Source organism: Cydia fagiglandana, chromosome 16 (genome assembly GCF_963556715.1).
Source record: "Cydia fagiglandana chromosome 16, ilCydFagi1.1, whole genome shotgun sequence".
Lineage (NCBI taxonomy): Eukaryota > Metazoa > Arthropoda > Insecta > Lepidoptera > Tortricidae > Cydia > Cydia fagiglandana.
Window position 1 is genome coordinate 14,204,544 of NC_085947.1, and position 21,748 is coordinate 14,226,291.

The 21,748-nt window shown below is 35.9% G+C and overlaps 2 protein-coding genes and 1 long non-coding RNA gene across 3 annotated transcripts in view; 1 reads left to right on the plus strand and 2 right to left on the minus strand.

Annotated features, from left to right (window-relative positions):
* Positions 1–21,748, plus strand: part of LOC134672124 (hemicentin-1-like) — a 504,766-nt gene that overhangs the window by 132,837 nt on the left and 350,181 nt on the right. The window lies entirely within an intron of this gene.
* LOC134672125 (uncharacterized) overlaps positions 1–21,748 on the minus strand; it is a 715,951-nt gene that overhangs the window by 36,702 nt on the left and 657,501 nt on the right. The window lies entirely within an intron of this gene.
* LOC134672078 (synaptic vesicle glycoprotein 2A-like) overlaps positions 5,256–21,748 on the minus strand; it is a 31,472-nt gene continuing 14,979 nt past the window's right edge. The window contains exons 5-10 of the mRNA XM_063529982.1: positions 16,601–16,785; positions 15,732–15,910; positions 13,253–13,412; positions 11,490–11,663; positions 6,559–6,686; positions 5,256–5,397 (exon numbers count right to left, since the gene is read on the minus strand). Of these exons, the coding sequence (XP_063386052.1) occupies positions 5,322–5,397; positions 6,559–6,686; positions 11,490–11,663; positions 13,253–13,412; positions 15,732–15,910; positions 16,601–16,785 (902 nt within the window). The 3' untranslated portion in view covers positions 5,256–5,321. The remainder of the gene's footprint in view (positions 5,398–6,558; positions 6,687–11,489; positions 11,664–13,252; positions 13,413–15,731; positions 15,911–16,600; positions 16,786–21,748) is intronic.

The following is a 21,748-nucleotide window of genomic DNA, read 5'->3' on the forward strand; positions in this document are numbered from 1 at the left end:
CTCTAAATTCCTTAAAATCTATTTGTTACGACGGGGTATGTCCCATTTTGTTTACTTGGCTGTCTGTTATCGTACTTATTTATATTTCTATATTGGGGAAAAAAGATAAATAAGCCAATAATATTTACAGGCAATATTACAAAATGGTACATGATTGTATAGCCTACATCCTAAGACAATCTCCAATAGGAGGTCTGACAATAGTTAGTACTTGCTGTAGAACTTATCTTCTTTGTAGTGCTTGTCCCGGAATCCAGGACATTTTACACTTCGATAGCTAAAATTTGGGAGCAAACGAAGCTGGGCTTTCAGACATGAGCATTTAATGACAACTAGTGTAAAAAACAAAAGGTTAAACAAAATACCATAAAACATAGATAAAATATATAAAAAGTATAAATAACATATAAAACCTTGAAACAGTCCTCGGCAGTGCTTAAAACAAGAATGTCTAACTTATTCTTAGGTTCATAGTGAATTTCACGTTTACAATTTTCGTGCTATATATTTTATAAAATTGACATTACGGCAAAGGTATTTTCTATCTGTACCAAAATTCTGAAATTCTTACTTAGATTATCCTGTGCATTCTATTGTTTTTGTTTTAATATTGTAGTTTTCTCTTATTATGCAATTCGAAGAACGTTTACATTGAATTGTAAATAAGTACACAGAACAACCTCGACTTTTAACATAATCCTCCACTTTGAATTTCGTTGAAAGCAAAACTCATACTTACCTTTCATGCGAACAGCGGCATCATCCAACAAAACAACTTGTAATACACTTGGTTCTATAGAACTGTAAACTTTCAGCACTGAATAGAACCATGTCTTTGTAGCGCTTTAATGTAGCAAACACGTTTTGCAAAATGTAACAGCGGAGTTCCCGAGCACGCTGTGGCGCGGCAAAGTTCTATCACAATTTTGCTGAGATGATGCATTGAGGAAAACTGGTTGGGATGCCCAAAACGATATACTTACAAAGATAGTAAACTTATTTACCCCCTTATTAAAAAACTTAGCAAATCTTTGTAAGTATAGCCATCATATCTGAATGTAGATATTTTACTTCGCTCAAAAGATACGTATTTTTTTCTGTTTATTTCTCACTGCACCCACATGGACGCTTTTCAGTTTCGCCCCATGGTTGACTGGTAGAGGATGCCTATAGCGGCATTAAGTCCGCCTGTTGTACGACTTGTATGAGCAATAAAGCTTAAAATAAATAAATAAATAAATATCCTTACTGGTTTTTAATTCATCAGCGACGCTCCGGTGATACGTCTCGAGTTGCAAGTGCGTAAAAACTACAATCATCTCTATTTATCAGACGCGTTGTTCATTTGTTTCTCGTTTGTCACATAAATGCTGAACATTCATTAATATTATGATACAGTTGTACAGTTCCGACCGTGCTCTAAACTTTAGACCTTAATCTAACTTCAAACACGGCAAAGGACTAAGTGTGATGACATTTCTAGAACTTGCTCGCTGCGAATCAAACTAGTGCACTTACTATAACGCGCAGTTACCGTTAAACAGTTTATAGTTCTTGCAGTTTACTCTCATAATTAGTTGTCGGCTTTAGAGCACTTTCAAAGAAACATTTTCAACCGTGTCACTTTTTGTTTTTCACGTTTTTGTGTAGCGCTCGACATGTCTTTGTACTTGTCAATATTTTTGTAAGTTCTTTAGTTAACGTTTTGCTATTATGTTAAACTATTGATGCATATAGTCTGATACATTACCTATTTTTGATGCTGATTGTATTACATTTTCTGCACTGTTTAAAATAGTTTAAATACTTAAGAACAAACAACAAGTGAAAATCCTAGTTGCAAAGTTATAATTGAGTTGTAATATTTTAGTAAGAATATGGCCCACAAAAAACGGATAAAATTTTATTACTTGACATTGTTATAGGCAAAAACATAAGCACTATGTAATACTTTAAGACTCTTTTAATGACCTGATACAAAACAAGTTATTTTCGACCTTATAACTCGTTGCTAGAGTTGAATTTCCTGTATAATTTATTCGGCCTAAAAATAAGGTTTTACGAACGTTTTATTATTTCAATCCAGAATAAATAACGCTTAAAGCTAAGTTAATGTAGTATGCAACTAAAGTAAAACCATTCCTTGGTTTTATAACTTGCCTAAGATATATTATAATATTATATGTAAGTGCTCGAGTGGAGACCACGGACTAGCAAGCGCAGCGTAGAACGTCCACCCACAAGATGGACAGACGACCTTGTTAAGGCCGCCGGAAGACGCTGGATGCGGGTCGCTTCCAACCGGTACAAATGGAGGTCCAATGGGGAAGCCTATGTTCTGCAGTGGACGTCTTATGGCTGAGATGATGATGATGATGTACCACCACCACGCCACCACGCTCCGCGATTGTTTCGCCATTTAGGGTCCTAGCTAAATTGGTTTTTTAATACTTACGCTATAGAATTTAATATTTAGCAAGAACCCTAAATGGCACAATAACAATACCGTGTGGTGACTGTACAGATTAAAGTCTTGAAATAGTGAAAGTGACTCCTGTTTGTATTTTATTCTTGAATAGCTTGATGATTTGGAAAGTACAAAGTAGGTCATATGAAAGACAAAAACATTGTCTTATATGTGTGGACGCAGCGATCAGACATACTAAAATACAGCGAAACTGGTTCTGTAAATTTCACTGATGACACCACAAAGAGCTTTGATAAGAAGTTACATTGTAGGTAATGTCGGGGAGGGTCTGAAATGACTTGACCTAGATATCGTGATATCGTTGATTTTACTCACACGTGGGGCATAACGGATCGAATGGCATGAGGTGTTGAAATGTCCTTTAAGTATAATCGTGCTAATGATAGCTGAACATTAAAATAAAAATTAGAATTGTAAAAAGTGTATAAACATAATAAGCTGTAATGTTTTCACTTTAGATTGAATTGATTGGTAGTCTAATATTATATTTATAATTATATTAAGGATTCAATTAAAACTAAGCTGTAATTTAAGATTTTTTTTAAGAACCCAATGACGACATCTGACTATAGTCTGTATCTTTAGGTTTTTAAATAAAAGTAAACAAAATCTATGTAGTGATTTTGTTTAGAAAAAAACATTACAGAATCAAATAATGTACCTAGGTTAAAGTCAGGTCGTTCAGTGACTGATCCAGGCGGTTTTGTAATTGGTCGGTTATAGATCGACCGCTTAAATGAGCCCTCGCCTGCGCGGTGCGGAGGCGACGGGGTAAGACGTAGGACGACTAACCGTACGCCTGCCGCCCGCACCTTCCCCGACACCCTTAGTCATCCTACCCCGTCGCCCCCGACCCGCGCAGGCGAGGACTCATTTAAGCGGTCGGTCTATAACTAATAAATGTTATAACTACCCGAAAATATACAAATTGTTTGTTTACTTTTATTAAAATACCTAAAGATATAGACTATAGATAGTGCTTGCCAAGGTTTCTATTTTATTACACGTAGATTGTAAGTTAATTGATTCGACGTCAAGCTAAGTCCAACCTTCCTTAATGAGAGGTCGGCCTAGGTAGAGGAAGTTTACGATTTAAAGCAAATTACGAACAGAGGGTGTGTGTGGCTATAATTTGAAAGGGTAGAAGTAACTGTGAAAGGGAGAAGCGGAATAGTAATTTAATTAGGTTACTTCTTTTATAATTGTATAAGAACAGTGGTCGGCGAATACAGCCTAATTTAAGGCTTCTTAACTAATTAATAAATTCAGCTTACCCCTCTCAACCCCCAAAGTTATCCCTTAAGTACCCCTACCCCTACAACTTTTAAATTTTAAAATTTTAAATTGCCCTGTTTCAAATTTTAGGTGTTTACGTCAAACAGTCTATGAGAAAAACATATTTAACTATTTGCAAGACCGAAGTGATCCCATAAGTGTTCCGTGAACCAAGTTTTGTACGGAATCATAGCAAATCGAATTCAAAATCTTCTAGAATAGGTAATTATCGCTTTCAGAAAAGTTCTATATATACCCTAAAACATTATTTGAACGAAGTGACAGCACTTTAATTTTGCTGCCCAGATTGTGTGACTGAGAAGGTTCCTATCTAATATTACAGCTGTCTCAGCACGGATGTAATACGGCCAGTATGCACGTACCGCTGAGTTCAGTGTTCGCGCGTTATGGAGGCAAACTTGCTAACGCGATTTAAGGAACAATGTTCACTGCTGGCACGACATAATTGTGGCAGGGGCCGTGTAAAGTAATGAAAGTTATTACCAAGTCTATGTACTTATATGGTTATCAGTATGTCGAGTTTACAAACATGTCGCGTTCTTAAATGAGTGCCTAAGCGTACGCTAACATCTTGAGTGGAAGTTGGAAATTTATTTATTTTGAAATAATATATTGCATGAAGTTATATCTTGTTAAACTGGAAATGTGCATACAGAGCTGAGGGAGTTAAGCAGTGAGGTAATTTGTCTAGGGCGAGCTGTAGCGAGGTCTGTTTATATTCGAGGCAGGCAATCTCAGATGAAATCTGCGAAATTGGCAATAAATGATTGTTTTACTTTTGTGTAGCATTCCACATACATACCTACATTTAATTATTCCTTCTAGCGAGGTCTCTTTATATTCGAGGCGAGCAATCTCAGACAAAATCTGCGAACTTGGCAATTAATAATTGTTTTACTTTTGTGTGGCATTACACATACATTTAATTTTATATTAAAAAAGTAACTCTGTTTGTCTGTTACCTTTTTACGCTTAACCCGCTGAACCGATTTAGATATGATATGGACTTATGGAGATAGTATGAGGCCCGGGGAAGGAGATAAGAAGACGATAAAGGCACGGGCAGAAGCTATATCTTGTAGTCTGTAGTAAAAAGGTACACACACTTCTAGCGCTTAACCTTTTGGACGCCAATGACCGATATATCCGCACCGCAGGTCCAACGCCAAAGACCGATTAATCGGTCTCAGACCACGGAGCAACATAGACCTACGTGCATATGCATAAAGTTCAATTTCAGTTTTGACTCTTCGGTGACGTGGCGTCCGAGTGACAGCTTTTGTGTTTGACATGGCGTCGAAAAGGTTAATGTGTTTTTATACTATCAACCGATTACACCGGTTTATATCGGTATCTTATTAGTAGATCTTGTGGAGGAAGGTTATATATTTTTCAATTGTAATTTATAACAAATAATACTAAAAATATTAAACTTGTTCATGTATTTTTTTCACAATCATGCTCTATCTGTACAAATTTATAATAATTAAATAACTTACACTACTCTTTACAATAGAGTTACAATACTTTAATTCAATTACAAATTATTTACAATTACGTCGTAATAAATCACTGTTTCTTTGATGGCAGGAACAATCCACACATGGTGACGCCTGCAACAAATACATACATCTTTTAAAACTCTAGCGATATCTTTAAAAACAAATATAGAATGTGGACTCCGAGGGCCTCCCGCGAAAAAAAAACCCGAAACTCGTTATCCGCCTCTCTATCGGTCTTCTATATTCACACGATAAAGAGACAACTTACGACTTTCATTGTTCGCGGTAGGTAATCTGTAGTTCTACGACCAAAAAGTGTGAGCTAAAGTATAGAAAAGTCAAACCAAAGAATTGCATCTCATCCGCAAAGCAAGTATAATGTAAAGTTGCCAAATATGTATTTGTATACATGTATTTATAAAAATATATTTTATTTTAGCTATAACATGCGGTTACAAATATTCACTATTTTATATTTCTTTGTTTTCCTTTGTCTATGAAGGTCTTTCATTAACATGTGTTACGTTGACCCAATTTCCTTTTGTAAGTCCCAGACCGTTAATATTTCAATAAAATGTCACAAAATGACCCCGATTAAAACCCTTATCTCATAAGCGTTTAATCCAGATAACAATGACGGAGATTAATAATGGAAAATACACTTTAACACTATTCCTTTAAGCGTTACAGCGCGAATTTTATGCTTCTAGGTCACTCTTGGCAGATATTAATTGCTAGGTATAAAAATGCTGAGTCAATCCGAAAAAACTTATTACTTTTTGCAATTTCAGGAGCAGGCTGTCATTGCTACTGCTGAGCCATTGCCTGAAACTTTAACCAGTATACTTAAGCATCGAGAGAGTAACTGTTGGTGATCAGAGACCACGCTTATACTGGACACTCAGCAAATAGCTGTGGGAATAACGCCGAGGATTAAGTTAAGCACGCCATTTTACGATGATTCAGCTGATACTCTTTTATTTCGAAGAATTTTCGTGTTAATTGTGACGATTTTCACTGGGAGTGACTGTTTTCTCAGACGAAAGAAGTAATAACATGACAGCCGTCTCAAAAACTGGATTAAGATAAAAGACAGATCTTTAAAGTTTTTCAGAAGATGTAGGTAAGATTTTATATTCTTCAATAGAATTACTTCTTCGGACAAGATCGCATTTGAGTCATGTCTATTCATGTGCATATATTATTAAGATTTCTACTAGTGTGCATGAAGCCCGTGGTGTGGCACCGTCCGTGCCGATAACTGGTACTCACATATCATCAAGCCACCGAACCCAAAGAATGGCACCACACAACCCACGTCCAATAATATTGGGAACAAGATGTTTCCAACTAGCGTGCCGATACGTCCTATGAGCATCACGATCGAAATGGCCAGCGTTCTGAAAAAAAAACATCGGTTAAAAAACTTTATCCAACTTAACAAAGAATTTGAATTTTTCGTAAGTTATTTTAGCGCTAACAACTTCGACCGATCTTCAGCATCTTCGCTGGTATCGTCTTGGGTCGTCCCATTCGTTTTTCGTCAAGTTCTTAAATTAGTCCTATTCTGCTTTCGTCACTCATTCTACATTGAAAGCCACCGACGATTGTGACGAATGTAGAATGAGTGACGAATGCAGAATAGGACTAATTTAAGAACTTGACGAAAAACGAATGGGACGACCCAAGACGATACCTCTTCGCTTAATGTTCTTTTTCATTGCGAAATACTTAGAAATATAAAATTAATAGGTAGGTACATCAAGTTGATTCGAGAGTATGTACTTATGTCCACTTTATACAAGTATTATAGAGGTATTAAGTCGTTGCTTTTTCCAGGATGTAATCTTTTAAGTACTGCTAATTACTAAAAAGCTCTCCGAGTATAAGCTGAGCTTACTCAATGGGCTACAGCAAGCCATGCTCAGACTTTTCAGACAAGATGAATCCCAAATGAGTGAATACGCAGAGCCAAGCGCGATAGCTTAGTTTAAAGAGCCAGATATAAATGTAATAAAATGCATTACGGCGCGATGCGGAAAGTGAATTAGAGATTAACTAGATACGATATAGTAAAGATATGTGACGTCCCGCGGCTAGAGGTACCTTATGGCGGTTGGCGCCTACGACTATTAACGTTGCTCCAGTATTATTGCGGCGCTATGCGACGTAAGCGCCAGCCGCCATAAGGTACCTTTTGTCATGGAACGTGGAACGTCACATATCTTTACTATTTCATATCTAGTGCATCTCTTATTCATTTCCCGAATCGAGCGAGTCGGGCGGGGTCAGTACTTGGATGGGTGACTGTTTTTTTTTTGCCTTTTTTGCATTATGGTACGGAACCCTTCGTGCGAGAGTCCGACTCGCACTTGCCCGTTTTTTTATGTCTGAATCGTAGGAAAAGCTCTTAAGTAACATCCAGACCCTTATAAAATCCAAGTAAGTCACAAACGGAAGTACCAACAAAACTAAGGTAAACCGACACGATACGATAATCTAATCAAATTTTGAGATTTGAAATATTAAATACAACTTTTTGGCAATAAATCAAATTATTGTATTAAATATTCAAGCAATCAATCAGAGTAATATACAAGATTAGGCATATATGTATAATTAATGCTACCTACTTATAAAACCATTCAGAGTTCCTATCCAATACATTAAGAAGTTATACATAATAAAAGGATATACTCATATTCCTAACTCCAAAGTACTTTCGTAAAATCGTAAACTGTAACGCACCAAGTTTCAAATGTGTTTATAATCGTAATAGGCCCAAGGCATTGCGGTGTTAAAACGTAATGATAATATTTGGTGTTTATTACTGGCGTTTTGTTTACTGCCAAAACGTTTTATGAGTTACTATTACGTGCCAGAGGTATATATTATATAAATTTTCGCTACAAAGTTATCCCGGGTTCCATTTTATGAATGAAAATTATATTATAAAACGGTATTTTTACTTACAGAAACGTTTTTCTTACTTTTTAAGATTTTTAGGGTTCCGTACCCAAAGGGTAAAACGGGACCCTATTACTAAGACTTCGCTGTCCGTCCGTCCGTCCGTCTGTCCGTCTGTCTGTCACCAGGCTGTATCTCACGAACCGTGATAGCTAGTTAGTTGAAATTTTCACAGATGATGTATTTCTGTTGCCGCTATAACAACAAATTTAATACTAAAAACAGAATAAAATAAAGATTTAAGTAAGGCTCCCAATCTCCCATACAGCAAACGTGATTTTTGACCAAAGTTAAGCAACGTCGGGCGTGGTCAGTACTTGGATGGGTGACCGTTTTCTTTTTGCATTTTTTTCCCTTTTTTTTGCTTTATGGTACGGAACCCTTCGTGCGCGAGTCCGACTCGCACTTGCCCGGTTTTTTGCTTATAATCGTTAGCTTGTAGCGATCCTAATGTAGACCGAGATTGCTCTGACTTTAAGTACACAGTGCTCTCGAGTTTTTATTTTAGACACTGCATAGTCGCGTAATTAGGTGATTGACTTTAAATTTTCTCATTTTAGGCTATCTATTTATACACTTGACCATCAGAACTAATTTAATCAATACCTCTATGCGCCGATCCTAAAATGGACGCAACCACATTGAACCATGAATGTTAATGATGCTCGCGCGTTGAAATGTATATTGAGCTATCGATATGTGGATCGTAGTAATGAAACTGTTGATGTGTGTGCCTTAATGAACCGTTAGTATAAACTCCTCGTGCTTTAATTTCATTAATTAAACTGTATATCACATTGACACGTGTTAAAATAATTGTAAACCTTGTTTAACTGGTAGCCCATTTAATTGCTGAATTAAACATTTGATTAAACAAAGGAAGGCCGTTTTATTTTGTTTTTGTAGTGGGAAAAAGTCATTGTTAAATTTATGTTTCTGCCCTCAAAAGCCTACCGGATCAAATACTTGAAAATCCTTGAAATTTTTAATTTGATAATGATAATATTTAGGTACTCTTGCACGAAAAGATAACTTGCTTCGATAATCTTTACTTCTGCACCGTCGTCCGAAACTTAAACAGTAGACGTTTAAGTAATATCTTTACCTTTCCCTCTTGCTTCACCATTTCAAATATGAACTGCAAAGCTAGTCCCATTGTCATTACGTCATATAGCTGTTGTTCTAATAGCCAACGTGCATTCTGAGGTAAACCTGAATGCGACTGCATAACCGACCAACAATACCTCTATCGTGTTCCAGCACACAATAGGACTGAAATAGACTTGCCTGAGAAGTTTTAAGTTAAACTCGGCCGCTTTAGACTTCGCACCGGAGTTCTTAAATCGAGTGACGTCGGTAAGTTAAGCCTATTCAATGCATTGGGAAAATAAAATGGAAGTGCACTTAAACTTTGCACTCTTCGAGTTACATTTAGTATCTAAGGATCTCAACTGTATTGAGAATTTCAGCGAAACTTTTGGTACGTATGCTAGAAATGGAAAAATGTATCCATAATATTAGAATTCTCAGATAAAAATGGTTGTAAAGGTTTGATTTTGGATAAATATTTATGGAATTCTGGTGAAGAATTTTTTTCGATTTTTTTACGTTTGAACATTTCATTTTTTGTTAAAGCTGTTTTGAAAAATTTACGCCCATAACACGTTTTTTAGTTAAAACATTTTTACATTTACACAAGCTGTAAAACTCGCACCGTAGGTACCTATCTACATATTTGCTAACAGAATATTTAAACTAGTTTGGTTACGGAAAAAAGGAATATATTTATAAAAACTCTAAAATTGTTGTAAGTGGAATTTTATTTAATTTCCTTTAAATCATTGTCTACTAACCTTATCTAGGGCGAAGACTAGTAGACGATGATTCTAAACGTGGCACGGTGTCCGATATCTAGCTCTAACCTGGACGTTTCCCTTCCAGCCACGCCGCGCTAGAAAACCTATTAAGCCAACTGGCTGGAAACTTGTTGCCAACGCAATCTATGTTTATCCTTACGTGATATTTTTGAAGCTAACCTATAATAATAACCTACAGGTACATAATAAGGGTTCTTGAAATTTAAGGGGAAAAAAAACGAAGTTGTGTTTTGTAAATACAGGCCCAAGAATTTGAAGACCTAATTATGCAAAGATGCACACAATATTTTTTCGAAGACAGCAGCAAATACCTAAAATTATAAATAAAATCAAAGTAAATTATTGTTTGTAGAACTTTGCCTAGAAGTCAGAATCAATAAAAAAATAACAGTCGTACCTATAATATTCCCAAGAACACTGCTGTTATGATCCTAAGAACACTGCGCCGGGGCCCGCTGCCCGCGCTTCTTATGAAGTAGATTTCGATCTCACTGGCAGTCATTTAATCTAAAATAAGAGTGCTGGAGTAGAAAAAGAAACATAAGAAACTTGCCTTGTTGTAGTTGGGAATAGGTCCACAGCCGTCGCTACAAGAAGGCTTTTCATAGTCTGTGAAACGGAGATGTCCACAGAGAAAAGCACCACCAGCATGACCTTAAGAGTATGCCCAAAGGACAAAAGAAATACTATAATATATATGTATAATAGCATATACATCTATGTAAATACAAATACTGAAAATTGTTTCAAGCACAAAACTCAGAAACGTGTAGTGTTCAATCCCATGGTTATTTTTGGGATTTTGCCATTCAAAATATATTGATTTTTTTTTTCGGTTTGCTTTGTTAGTTAGTTTAAACCATAATTATTTACTTATAGGTCCTAAGGCATATCAAACATTTGGTTAGTAGGTCACTAGATGTTTATTAAGGTTATCTCTTTTCAACTTAAGGTTAAAAATCCAATTTATCATGATATTGTTTCGATTTTTTTCTGTCAGTCTGATATTGTAGACTTATCAAAATATGATATCCGTAGAGTAGATATTCAATATTAAGCAGAAAAATATGTACGCTACTTACCTTAAATCATAGTCGAAAACGTCCACTGTCAAAAGACAGCGATGGTCCACAGGAAAAAAGAACCAAAACTGACCTAAAAAGGCCCCTGATGACCTTATTGCTTACATAAGCCACTTTTTTTTTAATTTTGAGCCAGACACCTTACAATTTCCTACAGAGAGCAATACAATACTTGCCTTATCATAGTCGGAAACACATCCACAGTCGTAGCTTGCAACAGACTCATCATGGTCTGCGACACAGAAATTTCCACAGAAAATAGCGCCACAACAGCTACCTTTGAACTGGCCCAACGTAGTCCAAACGTAGCGCATACACATATTACGCCAGCGACTAGGAGTAGCACTTTCTTGCCTACTTTGTTGACTAGAATACCCGTTATGGGGTAAGGCAGGAAACAGACGGTGCCGACAATCATGCTGTTTATGTAGGTTTCTGCGCCACTGGGGTGCTGGAAACAAAAAAAGTGGCTTAATTCAAAAAGCGGCTATTGAAGAAATTAATAAAGATTATTCAGTAGCAGTAACATATATTTAACCAATAAAGGAAATACTAAAAATTGGGGCACTAAAGTAACGGGAAAAAGAAAAGATAATTAGAAATTATTTTACTAAATAGTAAAAAAAATTACAAAATATATATTCTTTTTTTTTATATTTTATAAGTACCGTTTAATGGAACTATATTAGGAACGGTATTAAAATATACAATATTAAATGTAAAGTACCGTTTATCCTACAGACAAATTAAATTTAAATTTTTATTTAAATTTATTGATGAAGCAGAAGCAATATTTTGCCGGAGCAAGCAAAATTGAATAATTCAATTTATGCCTTGCGCATTTAATTTATCCCTGTTGACTTATAAATTGAACGGAGGATTAAAACAATCAGTAAGGTTTAAAAAATAATTATTGCCTTTGTTCATTTAAATTCAATTAATGTAGTTGTTGCTGGAGAAGTGTATTTGACTCTTATTATGTTTTGGTTAAATGTTTTAAAAACGCTGCTTTTTACTACAAGAACAACATACAATGTTCTTATACTTACCTACGTATTATTTTTTTCGTATGCCATTAAATAAATGCCTGGCCCTAATATAGAGAACATGTAATTAATACTGAATTTTGGTGAGCAAAAATAACAATTTTATCTAGCGCCCTTTGTGGCGTACTCAAGAGAGGATATTTTCAACTAACTATATCGATTACACATCATTATACTAAATTGTATGAATAAACTGAATATATACTGAAATAAATAATTTATTAATGTGGGACTTTATTTATAAACGTCAATTATTTAGTTACCTACTTAAGCAGCTGCTTCTTGGAAAAAGACAATCACACATTATTTAAATATAAATATGTAATCGACCTAGCGCCCAACCTAAGCAAAGCTTGTACTACCCATGGGTACTAGGCGACGATATATGTATACCTACATACTTATATAAACAAATACATACATTAACAACACCCATGACTCAGGAACAAATATCTATATAATACTTACATATTTTCGTCACAACAACGTGCTCTTACCAGGATTCGAACCCAGGACCTTCGACTTCATAGATCCTCGGTGTAAACTACCCAGCATGATACATACCTATTACTGACTCTATTAGTTCTATGTACAATTTATCGTCAGCTGACAAAACCATAGTCTAAGGGCCCAATTCGGATTTTGAAATAGACATCTATTAGATATCTTTTAGACATGACCAAGATACGATAACGATGTGTTTAAGATCTGACCTGTCAAATTTGACATTTGCGCGATTCTGGAGATACTCTTGAACGATTTCCACAGGATATGACTTAGAGATCCAATTCACATCTAATAGATATCTTACTCTATCCAACGTAAAAGTGACATTGGTTGCCCGAATTGCGCTGGAAAAGAGAACTAGTTGATATCTAAACTATAACGTATCTAGAATGGATCTACTACGTGTCGTCTCTTGTAAATATCTTGAAGTTCGAATACGGCAGCAAGTAACTAATTACAGCAAACAAGACACTTGAACTAAACTTACCGGCACGCATACATTAGCGCCCGTATCCAACAGAGTCCTATTCCTAAGGCCCTCAGTATACGCATCCAGCATGGTACACAGGTCTCCGTTACTGGTCGTGCTGCTATAGTGTTCTACCACAGTCGAGAGCTGAGGGTACCATAGCCTAAACACATTGTATCTGTAACAAAACATAGACATTTGAAATTTATAAATTTGATCGTTAAATACCGTAAAATGGGGTGAGTTGGGTGAAATTTGACTTTCAAACCTCGATAAAATTTTATTTTTACATGTGAAAACTGAATGGTGTATATAATAAGTGGTTCGGACGTTTGTATTTTATTTTGGGTAGTTCCATTTCATAACTTTGACGATAAAGAGGAAAACCCACCTCACCCCGTAGTGCCTCGTATTTGGGGTGAGAGGGTTTTTCATACAAAGGTGATTTTGGAAGATTGTTGGATCGATTTTTTTTATTATGCGTATTACTATAGCCCCATTTTAAATTGGAATACATTATTTTTGTATCAGTAGCCTTAAAATCCCTTCTCACCCCCCTCTCAAACCTTCTCTCCCCATTCATAACCCAACTCTCCCCGCGAAACCTACTCACTCCGTTTTACGGTACTAGGGCGGTTTGATAAGTACCTATAACTTGGTTCGACCTGAAAACAAATGAGTTGAGGAACGTTGTGTACTTTATGAAACCAAGCTTTAGGGAAATTGTGAAGAACTCACTCAGTTGAGATGCTTATGGCTTCATCCAATTCTCGTTTTATTCTTCTGTCAGTTATAACCATATCTTGAATTTATTTCGAACCAACCTACTTCTCAAACCACCCTCGTATTTATGGCGTTATTCATAAACGCGTTACTGCCCTAAATTAGATATGAATCGTTTGTCCTTATCTGTCATTTTACCTTATGTATTTGTAAGAAAGGCATAAAACATAATTTAACTAAATCAGGCCCGTAAAGTTTAATGAATAATGGTTAGTGGATAAACGCATGCTCTTTACAAAACTATGTCTAAAGCAATTTTTGTTCCTATAGTTTTATCCGACTAAGTATATTTCGATTATCACAATGTATTATATAAAATTCAGTACAGGCTTACATAATACACAAATCTTTTTTTAAATATTAATACATATTAACTAAGAGCATAAAACGACCAGCAGAGACACCAAAACGTAGGTACATATTTAAGCATGTTATTTTACATGAACCCGAATCGGTGGGCCAAAGTGGCTACCGAATGGATACCCAGATTAGCCGGGACAGAGGTAGACCAAAAAAGAGATGGCGGGATGACCTTGACGCTTTTTGCAGCGACTGGCGGGAACATGCACAAAACCGTGACGAATGGAGGAAGAAGGGGGAGGCCTTTGCCCAGCAGTGGGACACAAACTAGGCTATTGAAAAAAAAATACATGAAAATAACTATGTAGTGTCTAACTTATTCAAAGAACAGTTAATACACCACTAAGCGCTGTGAACGCTGAAAGCACCTCTCTGAATCGCAGTTAAACATAAATTAATGTACTCAAACTATTACAAACTAATAGCTAAATGATAAATTACGTCACAGCATCCTATCTAAACTTCCTTGCTTATATCTTAGGCAGCACATTATTGTCTAATCACCAAACCGGCTTGCCAGGGGGCCTACCGCGAACCACGTTCGACGTGTTGCCTCTGTGTCGCACTTGTAAATTCATACGTGGTTCGCGGTAGGCCCCCAGTTACTAAGTTACTGGCCACACCAACTTGGCACATATTGCTGACTGACTATTAATTGATCCTGGCCACACCAACTTAGCAGATTTTGCTGACTGACTATTTAATAGATCCTGAAACTATCAGGCTGGCCCCTTAGAGGTTTCAATGACTGGGCAGTTTGTCGTCGGCTTCTATCCGTTGATGTAATGTTTGCCCGCTTTATGAATAATAAATAGATCTTATTAACAATTCCCTATCCCATTTTTACGTATTAATTATATAAAAAAAAACATTTTACTTTTCTATACGAACGCATCTTTATGTTTATTAATATATTATTATTCAGGCACCTAACACAATTTTTGACATACATTTAGGATCATGAATGACTTTATGTTATTTTCTATTCTTATTTATTTTCAACAAATTGTCTAATACACTTCAAAAACAGTGGGAGTATTTTTAAATTTAATTTTTTTGTAAAACAATAAAATATTATGTAAGTAGTACATTGGAAATGTACCTATAACAAATTCAAATAGCCAAAAAAACCAAAACAAAAATTGCCATAATATTCTTGAATTCTCTAAGATAAATACAAAAGATTCATCATCATCATCATCTCAGCCTTTTATAGACGTCCTCTGCTGAACATAGGCCTCCCCTTGGACCTTCATACGTGCCGGTTGGAAGCGACCCGCATCCAGCGTCTTCCGGCGACCTTAACAAGGTTTAATTAAACGCAATATTAAATATATGTGTGTAACGTACTTACACAGCCATGGTACAGAACCCCATGGAAGAGATGACAGCTAGCGGCAGAACTAGCGGCATGCTGAACATAGGTTTCACATTGTATAAACCAGCCATCAACTGATGAGATAGACTTTCATTTTTAAGCTCCGGCGCTTCGTCTATTACTTGTTGCTTAGCTGATTTCCATATGTTAGGATACTGAAAAAAAGGTGAATTAATTACACCGTGGTCAAGTTTTTTTTTAATTACTATCGGATAATTTTTAGTAACCAAATAGGAAAATACTAATGTAACTATATTGAAATTTTAAAGTCTTGAGGCACTGGTAAGAAATTTTTGCTTACATAGACTAGGCTGCCTGAAGCTGATTCGTATTATGTTAAAAGTGTAATATTTTTACGAGTTACAGTTCGTTTAAAATATGTTTTTCAATTAAAAGACACATCAAGATTATTTACCTTATTTCTAATCTAAAAAAAAAACTAAAACTAACTATAAGTTCCAAAACTAAATACCTTTTATTAAAAAACCATCGCGCAATTTCTTTACCAACCGCCTAAAGTAAGATGAGTGGTAGAAAACGTCAATTTCCTGCTGGATCCTTCCAATAACAGATTATCAATATCTTTATGTCTGGTCAAAGCTAAAAACTTCAACGTAATATTGGGAACGTGCGAAGTCGGTGGCGCTGACCGTCACAAACACAGGTAATCTTATGGAATGTCCGCCATTAGTACTAGCGGCAGCCGCTTGAACTAATTTTACTCCATAAGATTTTACGTAGAAATTCCGACAAAATGAGGGCAGCACCAGTCGTGCACATAGCGAAACATAAACATGGCAATGTCTAACAAAAATTGAGATGAATAAGAATCTTTAAATATTTACCGGAAAAGTATCAGCTGGCTTCCCTGTATTCCTGACGTAAATCCTGATTAGAATTTCTCGTGCTTCCTCGTACCGTTGCTGAGTAATCAAGAATTTAGGGCTTTCCGGTAATAACATGTAGAGGACGCTGGCAGTTAAAGACCACAATGACATTAGGTAAAGGTAGAAGTTCCATGTGTGGAGGACTGAAACAAGATTTAAGGTTGGATGATACGGATAAAACAATAAAAAGACAAATAAATTACTTATAACTAAATATAATATGTATATCTATGAATAATTCTAAATTAAAACTATCTAAAATTAAACAAAGAACATAATAAAAACTACTGAAAGAGGCCTCCCCGCGCTAGGCCCGGCGCAAAGATGCCCATCACACTCGCTGCGTTACCGCGTTGCTTTGCGATAGGCAGCCTTTGAACTAGGAAAAACCCGGAGCGCGGGTCAAGGCCCCTTTCTTGCAGATGCATGGCGACCTACTTCCCTAAGGGAAGTTATTGCTTTAGGTGGAATTGTATACTTTGTATATGTATGGTTTTAAGTTTTAATATTTAAATTCAGCTTGTGTGTAATTTATATCGGTCTGATCTGTCTGATCTGGATCCATTCAAGTCAGATCTTATACTATTTCCAGGTTTGCATTGCCAAATAATTTAATCCATGTCGACAAAGATAGATGGCAAGAAATGCTTAACTAGAATAAATTAGCCGTTTGTACATTCTTGTTTAATGTAATACAGAGGGGTGTGATAAATGTTAATAAGTGCATAATGCTGCATTAATGGCGTAGTTTCTGCTACTATTTGAATTTATGGCAAAACAGTAGGTGTTAAGTATACATTCCAGCATCAGGTTATTGAGATGATATTAGTTTACCTACTAAAGTTTAGGCTAGGTTAAGGGTAGGTTACCTATTTGAGGGAAGATTATCAAAAGCAATTGAATCAGTTCCATATTATTGCCTACCTATAATTGTAGTTTAAACACCGCTTTTAATTTTAATTATTTAAAAACAATCATTACACATACAATAAAAATTTTCAAGATTTGATTGTAATTTAATTATAACTTCTAATTGATTTTTGTGATAAATTAATTTTTACATTATCAAACTGCACAACGGGACTTAATCGCGTATTTAAGTTTTAAGATTTACCTCCGACGTTTCGAGGACGGCGTTGTCCCCGTGGTCTCGGAGAAGACTGGCTCAAGTTGACATCAACATCTTCTAGCCGCGCGAGTTTTTCGAACTACCCGCACTTGGTCTTGTTTATCAGTTTGAACGTTTTGCGCACTAGGGATGTCACTCTGTCGACACACAACACTAACGATATTCGATTTATCGACTGTCGATATTCGTTTCCGCTTACATTTACTAATGACTGGATTCCATCCCCGTCCCGTTTCCCGTTTTCGTCCCGTTGTGCAGTTTGATAATGTTTAATAATCGTGAAAGTTTAAATTTTTTTTTTTTTATATTTTCGATTTATCACTTTTTATATTAAAGGCTTGCTCTAAATACTACACTCATCACCTCATTAGTCGACAAACACATCCAGTAAAATCTATTGTATGAATTCAAAATACCCACGTTTTCATAAAGATTGATCAAAAACATAGGATTCCTGAAAATCTATTGAGCGTTACATCCTACGGTGAAAAGCAATGGCAAAAAGTGAAAAAAGCAGTTGAAATGTAGTATCTGGAAACACTGCAATGAAAATACACGAGCTTGTCTTGCCGGCTCTTATCTCGGCTATTGTGTTAACGCCGAACGTCAATCCCTCGCCGCGATAACACGGCCATTTTGTGCGCAGGACAGTTATTGTCGCCTTTTTGAGGACTACACAATTGTAAATAATAAACATTGAAATATTTTTAAGGATGGTGGTAATTTTGAAAGCGGTCTATTATTTTTAATGAAAAGTCGATTGGTTATGGAATTAGCTTTAATATCAACCTGGGATACTGTTTGATTTTTCAATATTTTTTAGTAAAGAATGGGACTACATTACAAATGTTAATAAGTTGACACAATGTTGGAATATCGACTATGATTATTATAAATATGAATTTGTGTGTCTGGCCTCTTACCTCTACATGCTCTGTTGAACTGATTTTAATGAAATTTGGAGACAGATAGATGGATCGTCGTCGTAAATTTAAGAGTTGGACTCTTGTCGGTGTAGCTCTCTCCATTTGACTCTATCCAGGGCCGCCTCCTTGATTTCCTTATACTGATAGATGGATAGAGATAATTTTTTTACTCACGCAAATCAATATTCTACTTAGATAAATTTGCAGAATGCAAAAATATTTTTTCTGGAGCAACCTTATCTTCTTACATTTAAAATTTAAAATCAGTTAAACAGTTGAATTGGTTTTTTTTTGGTAGTATAAACAATTGTGGCCTTCAATCTTGGTAATTGCCTTGAACTTGACTCAATTTTATGTCGCCGTAGATTTTTATCGGAACCCTTTTAGCAACACAATGTTATCAGAAACTACCCCCAACTGGCAACACTGCTACATTTGGATAGATAAGACTAGGTACTTGCTATATTTAGATGGAATAACGTTTGTCGATGTTAATCCTGCATTATGTACTAAACAGGCAATTCCGTCAATACAATTATGTATAAACTGGCAAGATTAAACCAAACATAAATTCTATACAATATCAACAGTGTTATTTGTTAAAGATTTAGGTTTATTAAAGAAATAATTTAGGTTTAAGAGAGAGTTAGGAAAGAGTGGTGAGTGGATTATGGCACACATAATATTTTAATCTGTATGAAAATCATTTATTTACAAACAATATATATACAGTGGTACAACTAAACGAAATTAATAACTAGCTTATATCTAAAATAGGCCCCTGAGGCATTGTACCAAGGATGCTGGCGGCATTTCCCCGCTGTATCGCAATACTGATACGTTGTGCGAGGTAGCCGCCAGCTCTTCGGTCACCAGTTACGTCAACCAGACGCTTCGCGATTTCTGCGAACAACTTACGCGCGCTGGGACCCCATGGACCTAGAGTTTCAACTCCAAATGGTACAAAATGGTACTCTCTACCGAGGCTTTTATATTTGTTACGTTTTAGAATTTCGGCGCTTTCCGCCGCCCCGCCCGCTTTTACAGTAGTCCGTTGGAGGTGGGACGGTGCCAGCGTGTCTACACAGGTAGCATCCCACACCAGCATCCGTCCCAAGCTCCAAGGAACTAAAGACACCCCGTCGGGCCTCTTGCCATCTGTATTAAATAAAGTGTACTGTATGTGTATTTATCTCCGAATTCATACAAGTCATAAAAAGGAATTTCGAGGGAAGAAGTCACAGAAAAAACTATTGCATTAGCGAAAACTACTATCTTAAAGTTACATCTGTAGTACATTGAGGCCTACGTGAGTTTTATTTTTCTTTTTATCATATAATTTTATGTTACTATTGTCGCTAATTTCGTTGACAACTGGCGCAAATTTATTTAGTATTCAAGCATCAAAATCGTTGTCATTATTACCTCAAACGACGAATAAACGGGACGATAATATTCAGAAACATAATTTCTGTAAGAGATTCTGCCCTTTTAATGTTGAATTATTTGCGCCGAGGTGATGATACGGATTGGCGCCATTTCAATTTTAGTCAGTAATTTAACTTTACGAGGGCTATTTCAGATGTAGATACGGAGCCAAAATGAGGTTACACAGCCTGACCAATCGTCAAAACGATATTAGTACGTAATTATCCCGTAGAAAGATTGAAGTTTTATTCTAACACGTTCCCTGGACATGCATCAAATTTATCGCATTTGGATATATAAGCGATACGTGAGTGTGCCATGCAATTTTGGACGACCCTATTCAATAATGGATTAAATCAATACCTTGATTGTTATTGGTATTTTAATGCAAGGCTATGAAAAGTGATTCGAAAAATTTAACATGGCGCCGGAGGAAACTAAAACATCTAGTTAGCATAGATAATAATTCGGATGTTTCTTTTGTTTTTGTTACACTTAAACAAATTCTTATTTACAGCTACACAGAAAACGAGCTCGATAATCTATTCGAATTAGCTTACATTTTTCAAAATATTCGCTTTAATTATTTAAAATACGATATTGTCTTCATGGCCTTTTAATTGGTTTACTATTTCACCTTAACTTAATTCGTACATATAAAATATGCTTAGATAGTATTAACAACTATTAGATCTAATTGTTCATAGTTATTTCTAGAGTTGCAATGGATAGTTGTTTGGCCGGATACCGGATACCGGATATTCGGCCTGAAAATCGGCCGGATATCCGGTAACCGCCCGCCGAATATTCGGCCAGCGGAACAATACCTACATTTCGGTTTTTCAGGTGCGTATTCTGCAGGTTTGAACTGTTTCCTAGTAAACGTTCGCGCGGACTCATTTCTAGGTACGAAATGAGTGCGCGTGCAAGTCAGTGGAATTATGAAATTGTTTTAAAATAATAAAAAAGTACGATTATGACCGTGTCTGTTTGTTAAATCCAATTTGTTTACTCCGTAATCAAGCAATGTTACTATCCGGTATCCGGCCGGATAGTAGGGCACTATCCGGTATCCGGCCGGATAATAAAATAATAGCCGGATTGCCCGGATACCGATAGTAACCGGATATCCGGTGCATCTCTAGTTATTTCAGGTAGTTATAACTCAAATACTCAACCTTAAACATATACGACTGCCTTGATTACCATCATCAAAAAAATTGATACCAATTCTACAAAATCATTAATTTTCGTCGTAGATTAAAGTTTGATATGAAAGTACTATACAGACATTGTTAAATTCGTTCATAATTAATAGTTTTGTACGATAGATATTATTTTGATTACAAGCAATTACACGTTTTTTATTGTTTTTTTCTAGAAGGTATCACCAAAGTCGCACCAAGGACGTAAAGGTTTACTAAAGTTTATAATGATAATGAATTATGGAAGGCTATTGTTGAAAAATAATTAAATGTCTGGAAAAAGAAAGAATACAATTTTTGGTTATTGTTAAAGAATCATCGTCTAAAGTATGTGCGGAAAGAGAAGAGTCGTGAAATGTATGGGATCCAATACATTCTTTGACTCTTCTCTTTCCGCACAGACATGTTGAATGATAAT